Source organism: Anopheles moucheti, chromosome 3, assembly GCF_943734755.1.
Source record: "Anopheles moucheti chromosome 3, idAnoMoucSN_F20_07, whole genome shotgun sequence".
In the NCBI taxonomy this organism is placed as follows: domain Eukaryota; kingdom Metazoa; phylum Arthropoda; class Insecta; order Diptera; family Culicidae; genus Anopheles; species Anopheles moucheti.
In genome coordinates, this window is record NC_069141.1 from 41,689,243 (window position 1) to 41,710,772 (window position 21,530).

Sequence of the window (21,530 nt, forward strand, 5' to 3'; positions counted from 1 at the left end):
CGGCTGATTTCCCTGCTTCCCGTTTCCCCTTTACCGTGCGTGGTAATAGTAGCGTAATGAAGCAATAAATTGCGTACATATCATACACATTACGCGGAATGTCATTTGTCAATCCGAATGACCAATGAATGAACGGGGCTATAAACAGCAATAATAGTTCTACCGCGATGTTGCACTGTTGGTGGTGGATTATCATTTTTCAAGATTATGGTACGCGTTTCCCTCAACACTGTCGGTGTGTTTGTCAGTGCACAGGAACGGCAGTCGGAGTCGGAAGCATAACTTAAAACGATAATGATTATCTTATCGCTAGCGGCAAACGTTTAAGATTCGATCGCAAAGTGCAAAATCGTAACATTGGGACTAAAGCTCGGTTAGTTGCTCGGTAGTAGTGTGCGAAAAACACAAATGCAATAGAAAACTTTCACTTCGGTTTATTTACAAAATTTGGCTACACCCGATTCTCATCCCGCATTCTGGATTAGTAATAACCGTACTTGAAAGTTCTTTAACCGCTGACTAATTGTACCATTAGCTTCGCCATCGTTACGTGTAGCGATTCGTTCCACACCGAAAACTGTGCACAAACCTTATGGCGCGAGAATGGCATAAAGCAAACGATTTGACACTTGTGAAGACGTTACTTTTAAATGGCCGCACACCTTTGGGTGAGAATTAAAATAACTTTCGAACCGGCAAGCGGCATGAAAGTGTATTAGAACCCGTTACATCATTTTCCTTTGCGTCCCATTACCTTTGGAGTTACGCGTACAAAATCCATACGAACTCGGGGTGAAATGGATGCGAAGCAACCATGCACCGTTACTTCAACCCAAGCCCATCTCCTCTTCCTTCTCACCGCATCAGCATTGAACAGCGATGCCAATAGTGTGTGCGCTCTTTGATCGTCTTAATTGTACGGTGTGGACAGGAAATGTTATTAATTAGCAATAATCATCTCTTCGGAGCAATAGCGTAAAAAGCCACGCTCCGATTCTAATTCACTTAGAACTATCTGACCAGTTCAATGGCATCTTAATTGGTGCCCCATCATGCTTGTGTGAAAAATTAATCGAATCTTACCGAAAGGGAAATATAAAATGAAAACCAGATTGGATACTTCTTATTCGTGTGCTTCGTATCAGTCGATTAGGTTTTTGAAGATGTTTATTGCAGATTGCAAAATCGTATCTTGATCTCTTTTTAACATCGTACTGTTCCTAAGACACCTTTCTTAGTCCTGGCTGAGCAAGGAGATGAAGTTGTAGATGAAGAACTTTCTAAGGTTTGGAATCCAAAGTATTAGTGGTGGATTGTTTCTAAGAAAAAATCCATGGGTCTACAGGTAGATGAGAAAGATATAAACAAACTCTTAGAAAAACAGTCTCTGGCGGTCTGGAGCTATTGACCGAAAGAAAATCCAAAGTTTTGAACAGGAGCCAGAGATAAAAGAAAGATATCCCTACAAGATACATAATGCATATCGTCAAAATATGGAAGAAAGATGTATTGCTGGTCGTGTTTCGAAGTTATCTTCGCAATCAAACCTTTTTGGACAGATTTCTCAACTTCATTACATCAGGTTTTTGTGCAATGGTATTGTGAAAAGTTATTATTTTTACTTTAAATATTTTTATTGTTAGCGGTTCAACAAATTCTGAAATTAAATCGCTAGCAATAGTGCTCATTAGCATTAGTGTACGATCGAAGGTAATGTTCACATTATTTTATGGCCAAGTGCAAAGTACCACATCCGTACTAGTATTGTTAACTAAATAGCACATCTGCCGTATCTGCAGACTCAAACGTCGTCATACACAAACCTACCACTTAAGGCTGATCGTAAATGTGTAAAGTTTAATGCAGCAGTAATCTACAAACATACATGCAACATTAAACAACACTCGGAATCACACGTGCTGGAATCACAGGTTCTGAAAACAATTACTGGCTAAAGCTTGTTTGTGCGCTTATGTTTCCAGTGCCTCGTAGACACTCTGTAACTATAAGACACACCTACATCTTCAACATGCCTCCCGCTAAATGTGGCTTGAAATATTCAATTTATTATAGCGTTAGTATCCGCGTACAGCGGTTGAATTAAGGTGCAATACCCATAAAACATGGCCAGCAGATAACGTGTTGGAAAAGGAAAACATGTTTCCTGCTGTACCAAGGGCAGAAAGATTGCAAATCGGAGGTTTATCTCCATCGAACTTAGGATATGGATATTGGCGCACAGTACACAACACAATAAATCAATGCTTCTTTCGATCGTTTTATGGCGAGGCACATAAATCAACGGAGATATAAAATCGAAAGAGGTTCATTCAGCGCTCATCGCGAAGAAAATTCTAAACATGTTTACTTTTGACTGTCCTCAGGTAAATCAGCTTATAAAATGTAAATGATACTATTTACAGCTGTTTTCAACCGGGTGTAAAACATCGTTTCGTTATTTAATCCTTCATAAAACTGTTTAGTATCTGATGCAAATACTGGAATACATTCACAACGATGGCATATCTATGTTTAAAAGCTTTTTTTCCTAAACTTTTTATAGCAGCATTCTTTTTGATCCAAAAAATCATACTTTGAACGATTTTTAAGACTCGCTCCATCACTTTAAAATAAACCTGTCATAATCACCAGCTGCCAATATTAACGCCTCATGCTGTTGCTGATGGTTGTGTCGAATGGTGGTGTCGGGCGAGTGTTAAACTTCGCATTTAAGAAAATAGTACCCTATCATCACAAGCATCGAATTCCAATTATTATCCCTCTACCGTCGAGCGTGTTTCGTCGCTTTCAACGCTCATCATTATCAACCGGGAGATCGGTGAAGCAACCTGGAAAAAAACACATCTAAAAACCGGTAACGACGAATCCGTACGTATATGTATTTTGCTAACAAGTTGACTCAGTGACGTTAGCTAGAGCATCATAACACGGATCCGAGCTAATAGCATAGCATTTTCTAAAGCTGGTGTCATGCTTTTTGCGATGAAACGATTATGATTTTATGACTCCTCAAACACAATTATCGATCGATCGAGGCTCGGAGTTGGATCGTTCCTGTCCGGCAAGGTCTGTTTATTGTACAGCACTAGATATATAACTTAATGTACACCTTACGCGATCACAAGCGCACACACACCCCTAATGTACGCTTGATTGCTTCCTGCTTCACAACGAATCTACCCTGATGGAATGTTGAAATGACGCACAGATCAATGCACCTTGACATGAAAGGTTACACCAAACAATCGGGTCCATTTCCTTAACATCGAAAGCGCTGTGCTGAGCGAAAAAAAAAGGATCCAGAACACATTATTCCCGCCACAGTAGCATGAAAACAATTTCTGGGATGATAGGCCTATTTAGATGTCAACTAGAGAAAGCATCATTTGAAATCCGGCAGAAGCAGCTGTCGTTCGCGTGGTACCAGTTTGTTTGTTCGCCTATTTTGGCAGTGAACCAAAATTACAATCGATACCCCGTTACGAAGAGATATCTCCTAGGGAGTTGCTGGCGTAGCCAACGGCCGAAAGACTCCAGACTGTGGGATTGTAAAGTCATTCGTCGTTGCGTTGATGAACGAACACGTAGCGATGGAGCGAGATTTTATACGCGTCATCGTTGTCAGCCCCTTTTCAATGGTTTCGGTATTAGTCGGGTAATTGTTGGAATGTTCTTTACGCACTCTTCGTTCTACAACGGTCAGTACGCCCGAACCACCCAGCGCGTGACAGTGAAACGCATTGCGCTAGCGTGAGCCAGAGCCAAGGTTGCCACCAGCACTATTGGTTCGGCCGCGATCCACACAATTTCTACATTTATCTCGTCCCGTTTTGCTGTTCTGTGCCGTGGCCGGATATTAATATTGTACTACTTCCACGGGAGTCTCGGACCGTAATGGAACAACTGGGTAAATTGAAAATTCGTCCAAGGTGCATCTCTATTCCCAGTAGCTGAAATTACTTTAGATAAAAAAAACCGCTCAATCATGCACTATAAACTTCGTGTAATGACACGAAGAATTTCATTCATGGCCAACACGTTTGACAAATGCATCAATTACATTTGTAGAGCGATCATTTGTTTACAAACAAGCAGAATTTCGACTCAATTGCAACAAACAAACAACTTACAAACGATGAATCAGGGAATAAATCTATGCTTTGAAATCACTTTAAGTAATTGATCAACGTGTTCGTTAAATATCTCCTAGTAATGTTCTCATCCAACATCTTTTCCTTGCAGACAAACGCACAGCTCTCCGCGTCGCGCAAGCACGTGGGAATATTCGGTTTGAAGCACGAAGTATTTTTTCTCAACCTCGAGGATGGCTATTTCGGTTGTCAAGTCAACGAATCCACAGACTATCTACAGCTTTACGAGCTGTCCAAACTTTGTGATGGTACATCGGATTGCTACATGGGCTCCGATGAACTTAGAAATAAGTTAAAGTGTACAAGTAAGTAACTCGTTCCTCGATGCGGCAGCGAAAACTGGAGTACATTAGGTCTACATTCGTTCGATTACTTGTTTCCTATTTACAGATGATTGTGATAAAGATGGCACAGCTTGCTCGAATGGAGTGTGCTTAGACGGTCAATGCCACTGCAATGATGGTTTTGGCGGCTGTAATTGCCAAGTTCCGGGTAAGTTCTCGTGATTTTTCTTGATCAAACTATGACGTATCTACTGCGCACTTACTAAAAGTCATATGTCTAGTAAGTATTAACTATTGTTGAGCAAACGAGATTAAGGCTCTCAAAGGATGTAGTACATACTGAGCCAGAACTGCCGGTTAGAAATTTCCAGTAACTTAAGATGTTTCAAAACCCTTAAGCTTGCTCAGATTTCAATTAAACGATCGCCAACCTATTCCATTTCGCAGATGAAAACGAATGTAAATATCGACCCTGTGACGTTTTCGCCCACTGTACGAACACCTTAGGCAGTTTCACCTGTACGTGCTTTCCTGGCTATCAAGGCGATGGTCTTCACTGCGAAGGTAAGTGCAAGCAATATAGGCAGACTCAGCATCAGATCCTTACCCTGTATGTCGACTGTGACTCATCCCAATAGATATCGACGAGTGTCAGGATCCAAACATTGCCCAACGATGTGTGGAAAATGCCGAATGTTGCAACTTACCAGCGCACTTTGTGTGCAAATGCAAACCCGGCTTCGAGGGTGACGGTGAAGAACGGTGTGCAGGTAAACAAGAAATAAACTATTTCTGCATTATCAAGAAACTCCACAACCTTTTCCACACGCACATATACAATCACACAAACACATCTTTATTCACTTTGCCGCAGATGTCAACGAATGCTTGGATCCGCAAGCTTGTGGCCTGAACGCGGAATGCGTCAACCTGCCCGGCAACTACACGTGTCAGTGCCGGGAAGGGTATTATGGCGATCCGTACAACGGGTGCATCGATGTGGACGAGTGCGTTCAGCCCGGCGTTTGCGGACCAGGTGCCATATGTACGAACCTTGAGGGTGGTTATCGCTGCGACTGCCCGCAAGGATTCGATGGAGATGCACGCTCGGCTCAGGGTTGTCTCGATTACGACGAGTGCGCACGTTCGCCGTGCGGCCGGAATGCGCTGTGCCGAAATGAGGTGGGCAGTTTCAGGTGCGAATGTCAGCAGGGCTTTTCCGGTGATCCGATGACGGACTGTCAAGGTAGGTACAGGGGATGGAAGCACTACACTGGCGGTGAGCCACACTCTCGCCGGTGTCGTCTCCCAAAAACAAAAAATGGTAAAACACATCGCTTAACAAACTAACGCATTCGGTATTCTAACTTTCAATCCTGCATTTGCCATATATCACATCCGCCTGTGGGCCCAACACAACACACACATACATGCGCAATTCGCCACGGACCACCTCACTCCGCCACCGACAACATACACGACGGGCGAATCGGGCACTGGTGCGCCAAACACGCCTGCTACTAACACGTCCATCGCTCACGTCACGGAATTCCATCTTGCCTACGTTCATCCTTTGACACAAACCATCCACAAAACCGCAACACGAACCATCGACCAACATCCGAGTCAGACGTGGACGAGTGTTCCGGTAATCCGTGTGCGGACGGTGCGATATGCATCAATTCGCCCGGGGGCTATCGGTGCAAGTGTCCGCCGGGATTGATGGTTACGGACGACGGCCACTGTACGGACATCAACGAATGCGCTAAAGCGAACGCTTGCGGAGAGAACGCGAAATGCATCAACTTTCCCGGATCCTACAAGTGCTTGTGTCCGCAGGGATACGAGGGACGCGGTGAATTGTTCTGCAAAAGTTAGTCCATTGCTTTCATACCTCATTGTTTGCTGCCCAATTCCAATACACGGCCGCCGGCAAGTCAGGCCGTCGATCGTGCGGAACACGGCTTGCAATTCGCTTTCATCGCTTCATCTACTAATGTACATCTCACCACTTCACACCTCACACACACCTACATATCACACGAACACACGCACACATACATGATTCTATTTTCACCTTCTAGATGTAAACGAATGCCTTGATAATCCATGCGGGGAAAATGCGATATGCACGGACACGGTGGGAAGCTTTATTTGTTCATGCAAACCAGAATACACCGGCGACCCCTTCCGGGGCTGCGTAGATATAGACGAATGCAGTGCGTACGAGAAGCCGTGCGGTGAGCACGCGGTGTGCGAGAACGCCTCGCCCGGGTATAATTGTCTCTGCCCGCAAGGATATGTGGGTCGGCCGAATGCGAAGGTGGCCTGCGAACAGGCCGACGTCAATGTGCTCTGCACGAGTGCCTTCGACTGTACCAACAACGCGGAGTGTATCGAGGGTCAGTGTTTCTGTCAGGATGGGTTCGAACCGCAAGGATCGGTGTGTGTTGATATCGATGAGTGTCGCGGTGGCGTGCGGTTCGGCAAAGGGTCCGGTGCGGGAGTTTGTGGACCGTCGGCGGTGTGCGTTAACATACCGGGCTCGTACCGGTGCGAGTGTGAGGCGGGCTTCATCGGTACACCGCCCCGAGTGCCCTGCAAACCACCCTGTGCCGATGTAAAGTGTGGCAAGAATGCGTACTGCAAGGCGGAAGGTCAGGAAGCGTTCTGTATCTGCGACGAAGGTTGGACGTTCAACCCATCGGACATTGCGGCGGGATGCGTCGACATCGACGAGTGCGATCCGGCACAGGGACCGAACGGGCGCTGTGGTTTGAACGCGATCTGCACCAACCACCCCGGCAGCTACAGTTGCACGTGTCCACCTGGGTTTACCGGTGAGGCGACGCGACAGTGCCAGGATGTGGACGAGTGTGCCCGACCCGGTGCGTGCGGGGTGAACGCGCTCTGCAAGAACCTCGAGGGATCGCATCAGTGCAGCTGTCCGGCGGGTTCGATTGCCGATCCGGACCCAAGCGTACGCTGCATCAGCATTGTCGCCTGCTCGAAAGACGCGGACTGCCCCGGCAATGCGGTGTGTGACCAGCAAAAGCGCTGCCTTTGTCCGGAACCTAACGTGGGCAATGACTGTCGGCATCCGTGCGAGAAGGTTACGTGTGGTCCGAACGCTCACTGTATGCTAGTGCCGGGCGGAGGAGCACAGTGTCTGTGCAGTGAGGGATATACGGGCCAACCGGGCCAGTGTGTGGACATTAACGAGTGTGGAGCAAACCCCTGTCCGAGCGGGGCCGTCTGTACGAACCTTCCCGGAGGTTACACCTGCCAGTGTCCCGGCGGAAGTTCGGGCGATCCGTACTCGGGTGGCTGCTCGAAGTCGGCCCTCAACGCCTGCGGTGAGAACAATCCCTGTCCGGCAGGGGAGAAGTGTATTCTTGACGCGTACAGTGGCAACAGCGTGTGCATCTGTGGTCAGGGCTACAAGCGAGATGCGAAGGGAAGTTGTCGCGATGTGGACGAGTGTGCCGACAGTGCGAAGGCGGCCTGTGGTGTGAACGCTATCTGCAAGAACCTGCCAGGCAGCTACGAGTGTCAGTGCCCGGCCGGATTCAACGGAAATCCCTACCAGTCGTGCGATGAATGCCACAGCGCAGACTGTCGCTGTGCTGCTCCGTACAAGCTAATGGACGGAAACTGCGTGCTCGATAGCTGTTCACCGGACGGAAAGTGTCCGGGTGGTGCCGAATGTATCTCGATTACCGGCGGCGTCAGCTACTGTGCCTGTCCGAAAGGTTTCCGTACGCTCGCGAATGGCCACTGCGAAGATATCGACGAGTGTGGCGAAGGGCAGCAGGTGTGCGGTTATGACGCGATCTGTTTGAACACTATTGGCGGCTTCGAGTGCAAATGTCCGCTCGGGTACTCCGGTGATCCGTACCATGGGCTGTGTACGCTCGCCCAGAAACGTTGTGCGGCCGATCGTGAATGTGGAGCGAACGAACGGTGTGTCCAACCCGGGGAATGTGTGTGCCCACCGCCGTACTACATGGATGCGTACGATGGAAACCGTTGTAAGAGCCCTTGCGAGCGGTTTCCGTGTGGAATGAATGCGCGCTGCACTCCATCGGATCCGCCCCAGTGCATGTGCGAGGTCGGTTTCAAGGGAGACCCTCTGACGGGATGCATCGATGAGGACGAGTGTGCCAACAGTCCTTGTGCGTACGGTGCGCAGTGCGTGAACCAGCGCGGCGGCTACAAGTGCATCTGTCCACCGGGAATGGTGGGCGACGCGTACAAAGGAGGCTGCATATTGGAGCAAGGCTCTGTGAAGAGTCAGTGCCGGAGAAACGAAGACTGCGCGGATACGTTAGCTTGCGAGCGAGGTACTTGTGTGAGCCCGTGCGCAAGTCTGCTTTGCGGAACGAACGCGTTCTGCGAGCCGGAGAAGCATGCGGCATGGTGCCGTTGCCGTGCGGGCTTCGTCGAAGGACCCAGCGGGGATTGCGTATCTCGTAAGTTCACAACAACACTTCGGGCTCGGTATGTGTTGGCTAATGTTCCTTTTCCCTTCTACTTTCCACAGAATGTGAAGGCTACATGTGCGGGCAGGGCGCATTGTGTATCGTGTCGAATACTGGACCGACATGCAAGTGTCCACCGGGCGAGATGGGCAATCCGTTCCCGGGTGGTTCCTGTACCACGGATCAGTGCTCCAACAGCAGACCGTGCGCGGATCCGCAAGTGTGCATCAATGGGCGCTGCAAGCATAAGTGCGATGGGGTAGTTTGCGGTGTTGGTGCAACCTGCGATGTTGCCAGCGGAAAATGCATCTGCGAGCCGTACTTCGTCGGCAATCCGGAACTTATTTGTATGCCACGTAAGTACACACGACACACGCTGCTGGTTACAGTGGGACCCCATCAGTAACGAACTCTTTTCCTTCTTTAGCCGTATCATCGCCTGCTTGTGAACCCTCGTGCGGGCAGAATGCACACTGCGAGTATGGCGTCATCCAGAACGTGTGTGTCTGCAATCCGGGAACGTCCGGAAACCCGTATGGACTGTGCGAACCGCAGCAACGCAACATGTGCAGTCGTATGCGCTGTGGAGCGAATGCAGAGTGTCGGGAGTCGCTCACCTCCGCGGAGTGCATCTGTCCAGGCGGATACAGTGGCAACCCCTACGTTGCCTGTCGAGATGTGGACGAATGTTCGGCGGCAGGTGTTTGTGGTGAGGGAGCAATCTGTATCAACTCGGCCGGTAGCTACGACTGCCGCTGTCGACCCGGGTACGGAGGCAATCCGTTTGTAATGTGCTCAGCTATCGAAAAAAGTGTCTGCGACAATCCGCGGCAGTGTCAATGCCGCAAGAATGTGCAATGTCCGCCTGGATATAGCTGTCAGCGCGGTACCTGCAGAAACCTATGCGCGAATACAAACTGTGGTCCCCGTGCTGCCTGCGATTCCGGTCGATGCATCTGTCCACCTGGGTACGCAGGTAATGCAACGGATCTCAACGCGGGATGCGTTCTGGAGGGACAATGCAACAGCGACGCCGATTGTGAAAGCTCCAAAATTTGTTTCCAAACAAGCAAGGGTCTTCGCCGTTGTGTGGATGCCTGCAGTAAGGTCCAGTGTGGCCCGAATGCGCTGTGCGTATCCAACGACCATCGCAGCACGTGTATCTGCGCACCGAGCTATGTCGGAAATCCCGGAGATCTTACGGTGGGATGCCAGCAGGAAGCAAAGTTGGTAGCGGAATGTAAATCGGATGGTGACTGCAAGTCGGGCCACGTGTGCACCGTTACGGAGAATGGACTGCACGCCTGTGTCAATCCGTGCAATGCGGTCGAGTGTGGAGTTCACGAGTCGTGCACGGTTAATGAGATCAATCAGCCGGTTTGTCACTGCCAGAATGGCTACCGGTGGAATCCGGTTTCGTCGAGCTGCGTTAAGCCGTCGATCCCAGACTGCACCACCGATGCGGATTGCCATCAGGTGGCGGCCTGCCGTCCGGATGCTGTTGGCGTGCTAAAGTGTATCGCCGTGTGCACAGAGTTCACTTGTCCACCGAACTCGGTGTGCGTGTCGTCGAACCATCAAGGCAGCTGCCAGTGTCTGCCGGGCTTCACCGGCAATCCAAACGACCGCAATGGATGTCGTCCGGAACAACAAAACACCTGTCTCACGAGTGCGGAGTGCGCGGAATCGGATGTGTGCGTAGTGCACGAGGGAGCGCTTTCTTGCCGTCCGGCATGTGAAGGTGTTCAGTGTGGACCATTTGCGCTGTGCATCACCAACAATCACAACGCACAGTGCCAGTGTCCACCGGGGTCATACGCGGGTGATCCGTACGATCTAACCAAAGGCTGTCAGTCGGTGTCCTGCGTCTACAACCGGGACTGTCCCTCGAACCAGCTGTGCAATCGCATGACTCACAGCTGCGTCGATGTTTGTCAGGAAGATACGTGCGGTGAGAATGCGGTGTGTATCGCAGAAAACCATCGTTCGGTGTGCCAGTGTCCGCCGGGCTATCGCGCAAATCCCATTGCCGATGTAGAATGCGCACAGGTGCGATCATGCGATCCGAATCCTTGCCATCCGTCGGCGTCCTGTGAAGCCGGTCCAGATGGGTACGTCTGCAAATGTCCCGTGGGACAGATTGGCAATCCGTTGACGGGTTGTCGCGATGAAGGAGCTTGCCCGGGAGGGGACAGCGAGTGCCCAGAAGGAGCTGCCTGTGTCAGTGGAAGATGCGTTGATCCGTGTGTGAATGCTTGTGGTATAAATTCACAGTGCGCCGTTGTTAACCGCGCCCCTGTCTGTAGCTGCAAGGCCAAATATGTCCCGGGCGCTACCGGATCTGCTCGAGATGGGTGTGTACGGTTAAGTAATGGCTGTATGAGCGATCTCGACTGCAACGGTGACGTTTGTCATGGTGGCCAGTGCATGGTAGCTTGTCGCAACACCAAGGATTGTTCAGCAGGGGAACGCTGCCTCAACAACATTTGTGCGGTGCCCTGTTCTGCCCACAGTCAATGTGCGGAAGGACAAGCGTGTGCCGGTGGCATATGTGCCATTGGATGTCGCAGTAGCCGGGACTGCAGTGGAACCACCGCCTGTATTGATTTCAAATGCACGGACCCGTGCAAAGCGGACCGAAATGCCTGTGGACCAAACGCGTTGTGCTCGAGTGTCGATCACGTACCGCAATGCTCATGTCCAGCCGGGTTCGAGGGCAATCCTTCGCCCGAGCAAGGTTGCGTGCGGATGCCAGCCAACTGCGAAACATCAGCACAGTGTGCGGCGGGTCATATGTGTATCAGAAATTTGTGCAGTCTACCTTGCACTGAAACAACGCCATGCGCCATTGGCGAGCGTTGCCACAATAGCGTGTGTGCGAAGGTGTGCTACACCAACAACAACTGCTTGCCGGGAGAGGTTTGCAGCGAGGCCGGAGTTTGTGTGCCGGGATGTGGAACCGATGCTGACTGCCCTTCACAACGCGTCTGTCAGGGTGGAAAGTGTAAGTGCATGAAGGGTTTCATCGGCACTCCGTTCGGCTGCACCGATATCGACGAATGTTCCGACGAACCGTGCCATTCGACTGCCGTCTGTGAGAACATCCCCGGTTCCTATCGCTGCCAGTGTCCGGAAGGCGCTGTCGGAGACGCCTACGCGAACCCAGGCTGTCGGAAACCGAACCAGTGTCGTAAGGATGCTGACTGTTCGGATGAGTTGGCCTGCATCGGTGGCAAATGTCGCAGCCCGTGCAGCACCAAACAGTGCGGACTGAACGCGGAGTGTCAGGTAGCTGGACATCAGGCGGAATGCTTCTGTCCTGCCGGATATTTGGGCGACGCTACAGACCGAGAGACCGGAGTTGGATGCTTCAAGGTGGAATGTGTACATAGCGAAGACTGCGGAGTGGATCGTGCCTGCAGCGACGAATCGAACCGGTGCATCAATCCATGCGAACAGATCAACTGTGGGCGAGGAACGTGCCAAATCGTAGACCACGAAGCGACCTGCACCTGCTACCAAGGCTATGCATTCGTTAATGGCAAATGCGAAGACATCGACGAGTGTACGGAAGCAAAGCCAGCGCCTTGCCACGAGAGTGCCGTGTGTGAGAATCTGCCTGGCAACTATCTTTGCTCCTGTCCGGTTGGTTTGGTAGGCGATCCAGTCTCCGGCGGTTGTAAGCGATCGGACGAATGCATCTCCAGCGAAGACTGTCCCAGCGGAGCGGTGTGTATCGATGCGCACTGCAAAAACCCCTGCGCCGAAGAGAATGTGTGTGGTGAAAATGCACTTTGCACTTTGGTTGGAGAACGTGCCACATGTGAGTGTCCTCCAACGACTCGCGGTGATCCGAAGGTAGCCTGCCGGAAGCTCGAGTGTACAACCGCGGATGAGTGTACGGCAGACAGAACGTGCATTGGGTATCGCTGCATCGATCCATGTTCGTTGAAGAGTGCGTGCGGCAGCAGTGCAAATTGTGTCACTAAAAACCACCTGGCGATCTGCTCGTGTCAGCCAGGAACGACTGGAAACCCTCTGCTGGGTTGCGTACCGCTCCAGTACTGCAACAGCGACCTGCAGTGTCCGACCAGCACGAAGTGTAGTGCTGGTGTGTGTTGCTCACTGTGTGCCACCAATCGTGACTGTCTCGACGATCAGCTCTGCATACAGGGCGTTTGTCAACCGACCTGTCGTTCTAACACAACCTGCCCCGACTTTCAGTACTGCCACAACGGTATCTGCACGAAGGAGTTCAAATGCCGTGCGGACGACGAATGCGACGCAGACGAGATGTGTATCACCGACTCGAGTGGACGCTCCGAGTGTCGAAATGCGTGTAATACGGGACGCGTGCTGTGTGGTCGCAATGCTGACTGTGCTGCCCGCAATCACGTGGCTGAGTGTGAGTGTAAGCAGGGATTCTTCCGAGATGCGGCCGGTATTTGTCGCAAAGTGGAGTGTGCAAGCGACGAAGATTGCTCTTCGGATAAGGTGTGCGATAACCATGCGTGCAAGATCGCCTGTCTGACGAGCGACACACCTTGCGGAGCTAATGCGCTCTGTTCGGCCGAGAACCACCGGCAGGTGTGCTACTGTCAGCCGGGTTTCACCGGCGATCCGAAGCGAGGTTGCTCGTTGATAGATTTCTGCAAAGAGCGGCCATGTGCGCCGAATGCCAAGTGTCGCAACAGTAGAGGCTCCTACCGATGCTCCTGTCTGGCAGGTCTGGTCGGTGACCCCTATCAGGGAGGCTGCAAGAAGGCAGCTGAATGCGAGCGTGATAGCGACTGTCCGGATGCTGCCGAGTGTGTGCAGGAGAACGGTGAATCGAAGTGTCGCGATGTCTGTGCAAACGTCACTTGTGGTCCGAACGCTGAGTGTGCAGCCCGAAAGCATAACGCCGACTGTAAATGCCGGCCACGGTTCGAAGGTAATCCGAAGGATCTTACCAACGGCTGTAAGGCAAAACCCCAGTCTTGCAAGCGCAACAATGATTGCCCGGAAAACTCGTACTGTCATGGACAGATCTGCAAACGTAAGTCGGTTGGGTTGGGTGCAAGCGTGTGAGCAACGTGGCGCGATGCGACGCATGTCACGCCGTTTTGTTCGCTGGTTTTCCGTTTTGAGAGTTAGGAAACAAAGAATTCTTTTATAATACTTTCTTTTTCTAGAAATGATTCCCAAGGTACCTTCGAAGTGTTTGATTCAAATGTGTTCATGCATTATTTATTCATGCGTTATTTATTTATTTTCCAACCAAACACAATCATGTCTAATTTCGACACTAAAATTTGATATAAACCAACAAAATCATACACTAGCACAGCATTGAAAACAATTATCTTTCATTATCAACTCGCTGAATTTCGCGAAAAACACAAAATTCATTTCATGTAATAATTCAATCGTTGCACTTAATACTTCAGTTATCAGTAACTTTAGCAGTATCAGTATAACCACTTAGTAATCTCATTCAACCGGCACTGACTGAAATGTCACAGCATAGACATAGTTCTTCGGTTTTCACAAAATCGTAGCATTAACTGGATCCCATCGAGGGGACTCTCTAATACGTTTACTTTATAATCCTTTAAGCACAAGAAGTTAGATTGCATATGAGCGTCAATATTGAACGACACACACAATCACTCATCAATGCACTATCAATTTTCCTACAGCGGCCTGCTCTGAAACGGACGAATGTAACCAGGACGAGGTATGCTCGAACGGACAATGCATTAACCCATGTCACGAAGTAAACGCATGCGGTATGAATGCCGAATGTTTGATGGGTGCTCACACGAAACAGTGCTCCTGTCCAGCAGGTTTCACTGGAGATGCGGCCGTCGAATGTGTGCGAGGTATGTAGGGGAAAAGTCATCGTGTGGTATGAAAAAGTAAAATCGGAACGAACCCGGAACTGATTCTTTTGATTTTCAATCACAATAGAACGGATAGATTCGTTCCTTTTCGGTCCTTTCGTTCCATTGGTTGGGATCGTGGAACTCTGTTAGTTACGGTCTGCATTTATTCGTAACTCAAAACTCCAAACTTTTTTTTCGGAACGAACATGTTTGTATACATTCAACCCTGTTACAAAGAGATTAAATTGTTACAGTTGATTAGTCGTTTTACGAAAAAATCGTTTTGCGCGATCGTCTTTTCGAATTTGTATGATAAGTGAAATAATACGTTCCGCGCCATTATAATATTCACTCAAGGTCTTCAAATTTGAATTTCATTTTAGTGCAATGATATTTTTAAAGATATACTCACTTGATTGTTTGATAATGTTCGTTGATCAGAAATGGGAAACAGCACGCCTCGTACATACATGGAACCACTACAACTTCAACAAGAAGTATGATAACATTGAGGATTGATGACTCTAATCTCTCTTGAGATGTCGTATTGAGTATTGCTTCTACCTTTTATTGCAGAATGTTTTTCTTTACATCAGTAACTGAACAACTTCCTTGGGGGATTCGAGGGAATTCTTCAAAGTTATCAATAAGAATCTTTTCGATATAACTGTTTAAAGTTCCTCATCCTGAATTATTGACCAACATCATATGTACATTCTAAATCTGAACAGTTTCAGATTCAGAATAACAAAAAAAGAGTTCTTCAAGCAGACTTGTAATGTGATATCGTTTTAAACTTTAAAATTACTTGCAATTACCTGTGTCTTGGTATCTTTTCGCTCTTGCTAATGTTCCTTCGTTAAATGTGTCTTCTTTCGGTCTTTACAGTTCCGATTTCGTGCGCATCCAACGCAGACTGTGTGGATGGAAGCATCTGCAAAGAATCCATGTGTTTGCCACGTTGCAGGAACGATCAGGAATGTGCACTGAACGAAAAATGTCTGCAGGGCAGTTGTATGCGTAAGTATTGCACATTATTCAACCCATGGCATGTGCGTTTAACCCATAAATTGCTCGTTCCTTCCTTGCAGTGACCTGTCGTCTCGATAACGATTGCTTCTTAGGCCACATCTGTCTAACCGGCCGTTGCGTTTACGGATGTCACGCCGATAGTGACTGCAGTGCAAGTGAGACCTGTCGCGACAATCGTTGCGTCAACCCCTGCTCGGAAAATCCTTGCGGACCGAACGCTGCGTGTACGGTGGTTAACCATCGGGCTAGCTGTTCCTGCTTCAACGGCATGGTACCAAGTCCGACGGCAAAGGTAGGCTGTGTCCGTGCCCCGGCTCTACAGTGTACGGAGAATCGTGACTGCGTGGACGGTACATCCTGCATCGAGCGGCTGTGCCGCCCGGTGTGTGGCAATGATCAAGGGTGCCTGAACAACGAACGCTGCGACGGTGGGTCGTGTAAACCGATTTGCCGCAAGGATGACGATTGTCGCACGGGTGAAATCTGTCAAGGGCAGACGTGTATGATTGGATGCCGATCGGACGGTGGATGCTCCGATCAGCTGGCCTGTGTTGGACAGCAGTGTGTAGACCCGTGCCAGGAACCGACCGCTTGTGGAACAAACGCCCAGTGTGTGGTCGTATCGCACAGGAAGCAGTGCAGCTGCCCGGGCGGGCTAGTCGGCGATCCGTTCAACTTGGGCTGCCGTCAGGAGACGCACCTCTGTCAAACACGCACCGACTGCCCGAAAGGACAGGCCTGCTACGGTGGTACGTGTATGCAAACGTGTCGCAACGATCAGAACTGCTTGGCGGATGAGCGATGCGTACGGGGAACATGCCGAACTGTGTGCAATAGTGATGCCGCTTGTGGTAACGGACTTATCTGCGAGGGGCGCATTTGTCAGGCAGGTTGCCGATCGGACAACCAGTGTGCCACAAATCAGGCCTGCATCAACAAGAAGTGCACGGATCCGTGTGGAACGCTGGGACAGTGCGGTTCCTGCTCGGAGTGTACGGTGATTGATCATGGAGTGCAGTGCAGCTGTCCCCATGGTTATCTTGGCAATCCGCTACTTTCGTGTAGTCCACCGGCAGAGAAATGTAACGCTCAGTGTAGTTGCGACGAAGATGGCATGTACTGCGTGAAGAACTGTCGCCAGGCGAAAGACTGTGGCTGCGGACAAACGTGTCAACGCGGCAAATGCCGCGCCAAGTGCAATCCGGGCAACTGCCCAGCGGGATTACTGTGCCAGAACGGTGCCTGTGTAGCAGGTTGCCGTACAAGTGCCGATTGTCCCAGCGAGCGGTCCTGCACGAATGGAAAGTGTGTGGATCCGTGCGCCGATGGCAAAGCCTGTGGCAAGAATGCCCTCTGCCAGGTGTCCGACCATCGGTCCCTGTGCCTGTGTCCGGATGGTTTCCAGGGTGATCCGTCGGTCGGTTGTGCACAGTATGAATGTCAAACCAACGATGACTGTGAGCTGGACAAGAAATGTGCGAGCGGCAAGTGCATCAACCCTTGTCTGATACCGGGCGCCTGTGGCTTGAACGCGCAATGTCGGGTCGTGAACCGACAGGCGCAGTGTAGCTGCACGCCCGGCTTTTTCGGCAACGCGCGTCAGGAGTGTCAACCGGTGCAAAAGAATAGCTGTGCTCAGAATCCCTGCGGCGATAATACCGTGTGCCGGGAGGATGAGCACGGTTACGAGTGCTCCTGTCAGCCTGGCTGCGTGGGTGACCCGCGGCAGGGCTGTTTGTGCGAGGGAAAGCTCAAGAAGGACGATTGCGAACAGTACGCCTGTGGTACGAACGCGGTCTGCCGCATGACGGAATGGGGCGCACCGTCCTGTGTCTGTTTGCCGACACATCCGCACGGCGATCCGTACATGTCGTGTAAGTATTGCGTATTTGGTGCCCTCACAAAACAGCTAATGGTAATGTTGGGTTTGTTGCATATGTTTACTTACAAACAGGCACTCAAGACGATACTGCGATCGACTGCCGTACGACCGGATGCGTAGAAGGCGAGTGTGTACGTGATGGTGCGAAGTTTATCTGTCGCAAAGGTAAGCTCGTTTGCTATATGTCCCCTATCTTTCCATACCTCAATCGGTGAACTAACGGTTCGAACAATCGTTATATCGTACGGACGGTGTCCTGCCGCAATGGTCCTTTCCCGCGAACCGATGCGGCGGCTCTACACTGTCAGTGTATGCTCACAAAATTCAAGCACCATCGCTAATAGAACCATTCCACTTCTCAAAGCGACGATAACGAAACAATCATGCGATTTTATCTTATCACATAACTTTTTAAATCATTAATATCGCTAATTTTTTTTCTACAATTTACATTTCAATAACTGATCTCATCGTTCATTAAATTAGCAGGATCGTTTATTTACTATACGTAATAGTACAATAATTGTTATATTTTATGAAACTAAATCAAATTTACGATTTAACAGTGTTTATCACACCTAAGGTTCTTGAATGCGTTCAACTTTCTGTTTTATACACCGTTTTCGATTCGGGCACCGCAGAAATAACGAACATCTGATTTTGGCTCATAGCAGCAGTATTATCAGAACATTACATTATGAGATTGGGTAAAATTATTGTCTATATATTATTACACAATTTGTAACATTTGAAAATTTAGACTTCACAATGTTATGAAATAATTCCACTTGTTCTGGCAAACAATTTGCCGTAACGTCAGAAATGGCGAAAGCTATCTCAAGCCGCGGGAAGCAGTTTGACAATTTGCAATGGTACTCCACCTGAAAAAAAAAAACACACACACTGAATCTGAACATACACCCTTCACCGTACACTTACGAATGGTCACTTTACTTTTACACACCCTTTTAGGTTAGAATTTCAACATATTCCGTTTCTGTATAAATATCGCAATTTAAGCAAAAAAAAACTACAACAATCTACCGCACGAATTATTCTACCGATCTCATTGCATATATAAAAGTACACCCTATCTGATCCTTAAGTTAAAACCAAAAACAAAATCGTTCTGTATTTCGGGATTTGTTTTCCTTTGTTTAATTAAACACATTTACCCTAACTGTTTCAAACCAAAACAACCGATCTATTGTTCAGAATTGTCACTGTCAACATCGCGGTTACCCAATCTGCGCTACATTCACAGTTTACATTTCTTTTTCACGTTCTCACATGCCCCGTATTGCGTTCCTGGAAGTGCAGTTGCACGATGCAACCGATGCACTTCCGCACAGGAACGATCGTGAGCGAGAACTTACGGAACTGTTCTAGCTTTGCTGGTTTACAAACTTTTTTCTCTGTTATCGTGTTTCCCTGTCAGACGACAGATTGCCTGTTGAATGTCGTTTCCTTAAGCTTAACTCTGGTAAAATGTATAATGTAAACATGTGTATGCAGCATCATGTGCATTGCCCTTGTTCCCGGTTAATGTTGAACCTGTTACGATTAAAAATAGTACCTAGTGTAACGCACTCCCTCCCCCCGTCCAGCGAATGGAGAAGAAATTATTTCAAATGTTTTACAAACGCCGTAGCTCGTTGTTACTCTCGTCTTTCTTTACCGCTCTAGCTTCATGTTTGTTGTTTTGTTTTGTGTATCGAACTGCTTTCTCGCCAGATTGGGAACTGTGGACGGGACACTTCTCACAAATAGTTCACTACTTGCACGTGTTAGGCCTCGGGTTTTTGTTTTTGTATGTGTAAACAAATTTAAGGTTTATTACGGGTTATTCACGTTTGTTTTGTCATGTTTGCTATTTTGTATTACTTTTTACCTTTGATATTTACAACAACAACAACAAAAAAACACACACAAAAATATTGGTTTGTTTTGCACTTGTTTCCCCAGTATTAAAAATTTATTTTCAGACTTTTCTCTCTTTCCATGCCTATTTTCCCCTATGTCCTGTTTTTTCCTTTCTGTTCACTGTCCTGTACTTTTCCATCGTAATGCAATTTGGCTGTTTCTAATACAATTTTGGATTGTGTTTGATGAAATGTCTATCGCGTTTATTTCTACTTCTATTTGCTCGTGTGATTGATCCCGCTTTAACTATAGCTTGTGTACCTATTCCGCATAGAAATGAAGTTGTACTTCATCTGTACATACGATTATCTAATGGCAAGTTTGACTTTTTTTATGCATTTCTATACGATTCGATCTACATTTTCCGATCGACTGCTAGGACAGTGTCGATAAAAATGTCGTCTTATTTATGTTATTTCGTTCAAAGGTAGACATCGTTAACGGTCGCCCGCTCTCTGGCGACTGTAGACTATTTTCCAATCTCGTCCAACTTTCGATCCCTACTTCTTTTGTTTCTGCTTTCCTACACCCCAAATCAATTCCCCCCCCCCCCCGGGCAGAGCGCATGTGTTGGATGTATTTCTATTGTGAGAACTAAGAACACCAACCGATAGGATCAGTCTCGTTGTCCATCGGGTTCTAATCCTCGATACCACAGTTCCTCACGCAAAGATGCGTCTATCTGGTACGTCGAAGGCTGCAGCAAACAGGGCACTAACCTGTAGTATTATTTTGAAATAATTTCTCAACATTTCCATTTTCTCGCCTGGCGAAGGCGCGGAGCCCTGCGAGAGAAACGTTTACATTTTGCGTGTTGTGAAACTACGTAACAGGATTGCATCAACGGCTCGGTCAATGCACCAGTGTTGCGCGTGAAAGACACATTGACAGTCTGCTAGGATTGTAAGAACATTCGTTTCGATCGGTTTCGGCCCATGCCCCTTCGGTTAGAAGCAGCAAACAGTGTTTAGGCAGCAGAACTTCATTACGACCATTTTGACAAGGACCGTTCCACCCCCACCCCCCCCCATTCCATCACCAAAACCGACCCAAACGACTACAGCCGACGCAAATGTTATCCGTACAGCCAAAATAATTGCGAAAAAGCAAACCACTTATCATCAACAATCCACTAATCATCATAACAACACCTCTAGACGAATCCTGTGCGAACGATTTACAATGCGCCAATGATAAGGCTTGCATAGGAGGCAAATGCTCCGATCCGTGCTCGCTGCGGGGCGCATGCGGTGACAATGCGCTCTGCCAAACGGTACTGCACAGACCAAGATGCTCATGCCCGAGCTGCTACATCGGACGACCGAACGTCGAATGCAAACCGGATCCCAAATGTGAAGAGGTGACCACCCCAAGACCGAATGACCCGAAGATAGTTTCGGTGGCATGCGAGACAAACGACGACTGCCACGAAAGTCTGCGCTGCGACGCCAGCGGACAGTGCAGCGATCCGTGCACGGTACCGGCACCGTTTGTGTGTGACGCCAACAAGAAATGTGTCTCGCGCCGCCATCGACCCAGCTGCGTTTGTACGCACGGTTTCATCGTGAATGACAGTGGCGAGCTCGTGTGCGCACCGGAAAAGCGCGAATGCTTCGGTGATGATGGCTGTGCCTCGAACATGGCCTGCCTCGATGGTCGCTGTCTCAATCCATGCTTTGGCAACGGTAAGCGCAGCGCTCCCTGTCCGGACGACAAGGCTTGCGTGGTGGTGGACCACAGGCCGACGTGCGTATGCATGAAGGATTGCAGTCCATCGCTGTCGATCTGCTTGCGCGACAGCGGTTGTCCGGATGAGTTGGCCTGCCGCAATTATCAGTGCGTCAATCCGTGCGAGACGACCACTTGTGCCGAAGACACGCCATGCTATG

At 49.0% G+C, this 21,530-nt stretch overlaps 1 protein-coding gene across 1 annotated transcript in view; it reads left to right on the plus strand.

The window, feature by feature from the left end:
• Positions 1 to 21,530, plus strand: part of LOC128302695 (uncharacterized) — a 149,033-nt gene that overhangs the window by 56,455 nt on the left and 71,048 nt on the right. The window contains 13 exon segments of the mRNA XM_053039559.1: positions 4,264 to 4,477; positions 4,563 to 4,664; positions 4,904 to 5,020; positions 5,095 to 5,226; positions 5,331 to 5,702; positions 6,087 to 6,329; positions 6,541 to 8,928; positions 9,000 to 9,293; positions 9,365 to 13,975; positions 14,619 to 14,801; positions 15,693 to 15,824; positions 15,896 to 17,710; positions 17,791 to 17,883. Coding sequence (XP_052895519.1) covers positions 4,264 to 4,477; positions 4,563 to 4,664; positions 4,904 to 5,020; positions 5,095 to 5,226; positions 5,331 to 5,702; positions 6,087 to 6,329; positions 6,541 to 8,928; positions 9,000 to 9,293; positions 9,365 to 13,975; positions 14,619 to 14,801; positions 15,693 to 15,824; positions 15,896 to 17,710; positions 17,791 to 17,883 — 10,696 coding nt within the window.